This window comes from Aptenodytes forsteri, unplaced genomic scaffold (assembly GCF_000699145.1).
Source record: "Aptenodytes forsteri isolate BGI_AS27 unplaced genomic scaffold, ASM69914v1 Scaffold2, whole genome shotgun sequence".
Taxonomy (NCBI): Eukaryota; Metazoa; Chordata; class Aves; order Sphenisciformes; family Spheniscidae; genus Aptenodytes; species Aptenodytes forsteri.
In genome coordinates this window covers 7,731,989-7,739,576 of record NW_008795695.1, presented here as the reverse complement: position 1 = coordinate 7,739,576, position 7,588 = coordinate 7,731,989, and the positions used below count along the sequence as shown (strand labels likewise).

Genomic DNA, 7,588 nt, shown 5'->3' with positions numbered 1-7,588 from the left:
AGCCCCGCCGGGGAGAGCTGAATTCAGTCGGCTGGGGAATAAAAATCCCGCCTCAGGCGCCGGTGCCGTGGCGTGAGTGCTATACATACAGTTTGATACAGTTTTTTAAGCACAAATATGTTAAAATCAAGTCTACAGAATTATGAGAAAGGCTGCTTCTGAGCAGTATGTTGAATTTCAAGAGAGTATCCGTTGATCTTTCCATTCAGGTAGTTGTTACGTGGATTTTTATGGCCATATGGAACTAAAGTACTACCTTTGCCAACCACCTGGAAGGAGAGAAATCACTAATCTGTATCATAAACGAAAAAAAAATATTAATAAGGTCCGTTATAATAACCACAAGCTGATTACTTAATACCTTACTTGGATCAAAATCAACTGAAAATATTCAGGATTGATCCAGTCTTTCATCCAGTCCGAGGTGCATCTTTCTCATCTCTTTTCAGGCGGGTTAGTGCAGAAGGGCAGTTTGTTATATGCAGAACATATAAACACTATTTATTCCTTAAACTTAGCCTTGATTTAACTTATTTTTTGTTTGGAAAGGAAGTCAGCAAAGGATATGTTGCAGTCGCTGATGACTCTGCGAAAGCAGACTCTTTAGCACCATGTATGCGGCATTTGTCTTAGGATTTTCATTAATAAAGAGAAGTTAGCTGATGTGTAAATTGTGTGTGCAGTTTGTATGACATTTTTCTACTTTTGATTTTACGTGAAGACGTAGTTGTCATTTGCTAAAGGTGTTCCTTTTGCTGTTTCCCAAAAATCATTCAGAAGCACTGGTATTCATGACAGAACGGGATACTGTCTGCTGTTGATCTGTTCCGAGTTCCAGCTTTATAACCTTACCTGGCACAGACGAAGGAGGTTGGCCGCTAGGATGCGAGAGCCCTGTATCCTGCTGGGATACGAGAGTTAATCTAAATGAATCTATAATCTGAATGCTACTTCAGTTGTTGCTGCAAAGTACCAAAAGGGTACTGTAATGAAATCTTTTGAGAAGGTACCAGGTAGTAGATCTTGAGGCATTGATGGATGTGAATAGAAAATTCAGTTGATGGCTGAATGTAGGTGTGTAGAGGAAAAGGGAGAGATTTGTTTCAGCAGAGTTACCGCTCAACATAAAGCGTATTTCCAGTTTACATCACACTGAGTTTGCAGAAAGGCAACAAAGCTTTGGCCTTTTTGGAATTCTGCAGTGCAAAACAAACCTATGCTACTGTTGCTATACCTGGAGAAAACTATACTGTGAATTAATTTTCATTTACATTGTAATACTACTGCTTCAATAGTAACTAATAAGAAACGCAGATTTCAATATTAGTCTGTAAAAGAAAAGAACGTTGGATACTGTTCTGAAATTTTGTAGGGATTTCTTTAAATAATACAACAAGTTAAAGATAAGACTTAAATCCTGTAAGTTCTTTTAAAAAGCATATTTAACACAGTTTTTATAAAAATGTGTTTATAGGTCATTGCTTATAATGTAGCTGCATCTGAAGAAATACAAAGTGGCTTTGTGTCATGCTGACTAACAACGTAGGGCATCGTTTAATGGTACATCAAGCAATGATTCCAAGAAACCTGAAGCTGCTTCCCTACATTTGTGGGAACAGAATGTTGTCGGGTTACAAACCTAAAAGCAACGTCAAGGACTCTTACAAAATTCTTGAGCTTGAGGAAGGATGTTCCCTTGATGATATCAGAAACTCGTATCGAAGTCTTGCCAAAAAATACCATCCAGACAGCGGTTCTGCCACAGCTGATTCCGAAGCATTTATGAAAGTAGAAGCAGCGTACAGAGTCGTGCTCAGTGATGCAGCGACCAAAAAGAAAGCAAACGAGAATAATGAAGAGGAGGAAGATCAGTTCAAACCAAAAGCCCCACAGCATAGACACTACTTGAGTTTTGAAGGTGTCGGTTTTGGAACACCAAGCCAAAGAGAAAAGCAATACATGCAGTTTCGAGTAGACCGTGCTACTGAGCAAGTGTTGGAGTACCGGAAGCAGAGACTTGAAAGCCAGCGTGCTGTGACTGACCTAATGAAAGCCAAAGATGTGAAGCAGAGCAAAAAGGTGAAAATAACTCAGGCAGTTGAACGGTTGGTTGAGGACCTCATCCAGGAATCGATGGCGAAAGGAGACTTTGACAACCTCCGTGGCAAAGGAAAACCTTTGCAGAAATTTTCAGACTGTCCACATGTTGACCCTATGACTCACAACTTGAATAGGATTCTGATCGACAATGGATACCAGCCAGAGTGGATCCTGATGCAGAAAGAAATACGGGAAACTATTGAGCGCTTAAGGAGGAGTATAGTGGCATCTAGAAGTAAGCTCGGAGGGCCAATGACACCATATAGGCAAAAGCAATGGAATCGTATTTGTGAGCAGTTTATAGAAGATATCAGGAAATTAAACAAAAGAATTGACAACTTCAACTTAGTTGTTCCTATTCTGAGCAGACAAATGGTGCACTTCAGTGCGGACAAAGAAATTGTTCGAGCACAAAAGACTTATGAAGCTTTGATGGAAAACAGAGAGGCTTCTAATTCAGACACAAAGGAAAACGAAGAGGAAAATGTTAAAAGGTTTGGGTGGAAGTCTTCTCTATTTAAGTGGTTAAACCTTACATTGAAATAAGATAATATTAATTCCTCTGTCTTGTCAAGATTTTGAATGCACTTTATTAATGAAACTTGTAGCACTGGAGAAATTTCAGGTACACTGAAAATGTAAAATCCAGCTGTCCGCTGTTACACCAGTTAAAAGGAATTGGGTTGTCTGATGTGCATTTGCAGGTGCTTAATTGATTTATTTGTGAATATTGTTAAGGAACAAATAAATTCAGTTATCCTCTTGCGGCTCATTTTACTTCTGCTTAACTCAAAATTAACGCTTCACTTTAGCATAGAGTATAATCACTTTTACAGTCTGTTATCTCTTCGAAAGGTGAAACTGAGGCGTAACAAAAACACGTTAAGGGCAAAGTGGAAGTAAAAGTCTTGCTGTGCCCTGTTAGTTTGACCTTTATCCTTTCTTATTTAAATGCTTACAGCTCATAAATTGTTGACAGGTTTCAGGCGGTTTTTTTAGAAGTACATTCATATCTTCAAGGTTAAAATAAATGGGAATGAAGGGAGGGTTCTGGATGTCTAAACTTGGACTGTACCTTCTGCAGAAGTCCATTTTTGGATCTGGCTTTGAACGCAGAACGAGATCTCAGAAAGCATCCGAGCAAATAAGGAAGACTGGCCAAAACCGTACCCTAGTTGCAGGGCTTTTTGGAGGCGAGAGGAGAAGGGAATGTTAATTTTCAAAAGTGATTGCACCATTTAATTATTTTAGAATATTGGCGTTGAAGAACTTTCTGTGAAATATTGCTGTACTATTAAAGTTTCTGGGCGATGTCTTGGGGGATGGGAAGATCTCCATGATGCCAAAGAGTTATTTACCTTTAGTAACCTCTCAGCTCCCCACATGATCTGATTTTCCTGGAGGGCTTTGCCTTTGAAAAGGTGTCACTGGATATATCGATATCTGTGTGGGCCCCCTTCTCACTCATGCCTCTGTGACTCAGACTGTCGCTGTCTCCACCTGTGCAGGAGTTGTGCAGTGCCCGGCCAGTCTGTAGGAAGGTGTCCCACAGTTCTCTGGTATGCCACGGAGGGGGAATTTCCGCTCTCGGAGTTTCAGAAATGAAAGCTAGACGACGGTCACAACCATCCTTTGGCAGATGCCCCAGCATCTGGGTTAATGCGTTTGCTTTTGGGCAGATAATACCATACGTGCTTCTTTTGGTCTTTGTGCGCTTGCTCATCTAGATAAGGTCTTAACATGCAGGCAGAACGTTATTTATATTTGTTGGTAGAATTAGTTAATTGAAGTCTCATTTGTCAGAGGGTATTATATGATCTAGTAATATGATGGAATATAATTTATTTATTGGTAAACACTAGGTCTTTCGAGCCTTTGTGTTACAGCAAATAAGTGATGACAAGATGTTTGTCATGTTTTAGAAAATAGGGCTAACCTCAGCTTTCTTTAACATACCTTTTTGTAGGAATTAAGGTGGCAAAAGTAAAAAGAACGGCGTTATGTGCAGACTGTTGCCTGTAGGTCATGCCACTGGGATGCTTGTGCTGTGCCGTGCCGTGCCCTGGTGTTAGCTGAAAGGTTTAGATCATGGCTGTTAGTTCCTCTCTGCTGAATTCAGTTAGGAGGCAGGGGTACGCTAGCGGTGCACGGATCAGTTGGGCCAGCCGGCCATTGATGTGCTCTTCAGCGGCTCTCCAGGTTTGCAAAGATGGTAAGAAATAACGGGTGTCTTGCAGATGTAGGAGTTAAGTCCTATATAGTGGTGAAGTGGGAACAAAATGTGTGTGTGGTCTTGATCTGCCATATAAGTAGCCCCAATCTAAATGCTTAGAAAGGAAAATCAGGTTACATGGCAGTCCTCTGTTTCAGGGGACTCAGTAAGAGTTCAGATTGCTGTCCTCTCCTTTGTGATGCGGATATGATTCATTGAGATCGTGGTGTTAGACCAGGTGATACCAGAAGGCTTTGACCTCATAAGCTCCTCAGTCATTTTAGCAGCTGTGTGTATGCATATCTGTTTATTTCAATAACTTAGCTTTAAATGAAAACTGTAAATTAAACATACTTCTATGGAAGTCCCTTGACATAGTACTCTTAAAAAAGATCAGATTTTGCTTCTCATCATGACCTACAGGAATTGGATCTGAATTGCTGTTTAAGCTAATCCAGCGACAGCTTTAAAAAGAGCTAATTGCAAATTGAATTCATTGCACAAGAGTAAATAGAAACCAGATTGTGATAAATCCAGCTTTGATGGAATCCACTTTGGCTCACGATGAAGATAAGTATCTGCAGTTTAAATATTTAAGCTGCCATAATGGATAAGTCAGCACACTGAGTGATTTTTATGTTCCTTTTAAAACTACTTGGTTTTAAATGGAGTAGGTATGACCTGACTCTCGGCACTTTAAATCAGCCTTACGCTGTTGTCATGAAAAATTGCTGGGCACAAAAATCCACTTCTTCAACATTTACGGCAATGATGATGAAAAAAGAATTTAAATTTTTATTTTCCCCAGGTGTGTGGAGGAGTATATTTTTGCAGGGCTGGTCTATTTTTTTGTTGCTCTGAGCTCACAAAACCTTAAGAGCAGTGTTTGGTCAGTACTTCTAGAACAAGTAATACCAAGTACTGCATACGAATTAGAAAAACCCAGGAGAGAATGGCCTTCAGAAGTGATTTTTCTATCTGACACTAGACTGTTAATTTGAATTTGATAACTGTTATCTTATTACTGTCCTCAAAAGGATGAAATCATTCCTGATTCCAGATGCCAGTACACGTTGCTTATTGCCAGAACTCCCTATGTGTTGGTCTAATTATCATAGGGATTGTGGCTTGAAAGGCTCATCTAGGTGACATCTTAATGCAAAGACAAAATATTATTTATATTTATCATTAGGCTATATTAATTGAGGTATCAGTTTTTCTCAGGGTGGGGAATCTGTTTCTTGCCCGACAGTCTGATGGCTCTTTCAAGCACTATTGGCAAGCTACACGATTATACAGGTTAGTGTTTTCCAATAAAAGGAAAAGACATACAGCTGTAGGCTGTCTGAAATAACGTCTCGGGCCATCCTATAAATGGAAGAGTTTCTATTTATGCTGTAAATGTTGAGGCCTGCTGAATATCTTTCTGTTTCAGAGTAATGACGGCTCTCGGGATGCACGTGGAGTTACAGAGAAGGCTGGGAGAAGGACTAAAAGTCACGAGAAGCAAGAGCAGGGCATGATGTTGGAGACAAAGGCAAGCGGTAAATCTCTATTCTTAGTGGGAGAAACTGCCACTGTGAGGGAGAAGGGGATGTGTGGTGTCTCCCCTGAAGTTGTTTCCCTACCAGCTGTGTTTCCCTGGGTGCAGCAACCGCAGTTTACCTTCCCACAGCTGAGATCAGCTGTTAAGAAAACAGAAATGTGTGTGTGCACGCGTGGGGTGTGGGAGGGGTGATAGGAAGGGTCTGGAAAGGAGAGATGAGATTAGGGGGAAGGCAAACAGCGTGTGATGCTTCCAGATGAGGGTGAGAAGATGGTGGCACACGTATTAACAGGGGCAGAGGCTGGGGAGTAGGCACATGTGAATTACAAAGAAAAGTTGGCTGTGATCCTTTTCAATGAACAGCAAGGCAAGAGTTTTGTTACAAACTTTTTCTTCATGGTACGGTTCTGAGCATCACAAGTAAGAAACAACTGTTCCTATTGATCCTCTCTGCAGTGGATAGCCTCTTCTCTGGGCCAGGTAAAGTGAGAAAGGAGGAGCTGCTTCAAAAGAAGACGATGGCTTAGCTCCAGACCTGGTGGAACACAGTGAGCACATACAACTGAAGGAAAAAAAGGAGGGGAGCTGAGAATCGAGGGCGTGGAGTACAGCTTTTAACTTTGAGTGGGATTTCAGGGGGCCACAGCTAAACTGCCTTTTAACGAGAAACTGAATATTCTCTTGCCATTCAGTTGCCTCTTTATAGGCCTTTCTCACAGTGCTCCTTTTCTTACTTAGTGCCCCATATTGCTCTGCATTGTGCTTGAGCAATATCCTTGAAATGCCTTCCTCTTTCTTTGTTTATCCCGTTCCACTCTTAAATTTCTACTTCTCGCTTTTCAGATTGATTCACCAGAGTGTGAATTTTCAAGACTAATCACCTTCCTAACTTCAGTACTTAAATTGATTAAATTGCAGCATTTTCCCTTAGTATCTCTAAAATCTTGACCTGAAATCTTTTAGGCAACAGTCTGTATTTAACAAGAAGATGGCTCTTTCTTAAGGTACCTCCGGTGCTGGTATGACTCCCTTTCCAATGCTTTGGCAAGAAATAGGCCAGAAAGCCAGAAAAAGAGAAGTGAATCCCGTGTGTGGGAAGTATGAAGGGAATTCACTGAGAGTCAAAAATTTGGGGTCACTTGGTATGTCTCAGGCACGTTCGAAACAATGCTGCAAGCAGACATCTATTCGCATCCATTGCGCAACCGAAACGTGTAGAAACACTCTTGGCTCTCCCCGGCCGTGGCAGGTCCGGAGAGATCCCCCGGGGTGAGTAGTGCCGGGCGGGGCTCCCCGCTGGCTCGTCCCCAGCCCCTGCTCGCTTGCTGCGTTCGGGAAACGGGACTGTGAGGAGCGAGAACATGAACGTCAGCAGGCTGCTAATGAGGGTGGCGTACCGGTGGTGCAACTACTGCTCGGGCCGTGTTGAAGCTGGCTGGGAAATGCGGTGACGTCGGGAAGAAGTAATTCACGTGCTTCTTCCTGGACCGCTGAGAGGAACGCAGAATTACTTACTAATTCTGTTTATTTTTATCAAACGAGACACGGGGCTAAGGGGTAACAGCCATTTGGGGTGAGGTGCGTACGTTCCGGTACGGGAGCTGCTTGGAGAATGTTGAGGTTAGCGCGCGGTACTTCACTCGTGGGACAGCGCGAGACGACGTGGGCCATAAGCGGTTTGGGAGGTGGCTGTAGGCGTCCGATGTGGCCGCCGGACCCGCAGGCTGACG

At 42.2% G+C, this 7,588-nt stretch overlaps 2 protein-coding genes across 4 annotated transcripts in view; both read left to right on the top strand.

Moving 5' to 3' along the window:
- Positions 1 to 207: 207 nt before the first annotated feature.
- On the top strand, positions 208 to 2,867 carry DNAJC28 (DnaJ heat shock protein family (Hsp40) member C28). Of its 2 annotated transcripts, XM_009282955.2 has the most exons (3): positions 208 to 424; positions 778 to 870; positions 1,475 to 2,867. In XM_009282955.2, the coding sequence occupies exon 3, from the start codon at positions 1,528 to 1,530 to the stop codon at positions 2,644 to 2,646; it is 1,119 nt and encodes a 372-aa protein (XP_009281230.1). In that variant the 5' UTR covers positions 208 to 424; positions 778 to 870; positions 1,475 to 1,527; the 3' UTR covers positions 2,647 to 2,867. The 2 variants fall into 2 exon arrangements, with proteins under 2 accessions (XP_009281230.1, XP_009281231.1); XM_009282956.2 differs by lacking the exon at positions 778 to 870.
- A 3,229-nt stretch (positions 2,868 to 6,096) lies between these two features.
- TMEM50B (transmembrane protein 50B) overlaps positions 6,097 to 7,588 on the top strand; it is a 16,949-nt gene continuing 15,457 nt past the window's right edge. The window contains exon 1 of one of the 2 annotated variants that reach the window (XM_009282954.2): positions 6,097 to 6,338. The gene's annotated coding sequence lies outside the window, so the exon portion shown is untranslated. The remainder of the gene's footprint in view (positions 6,339 to 7,588) is intronic. The other variant, XM_009282953.2, reaches the window with a different exon arrangement.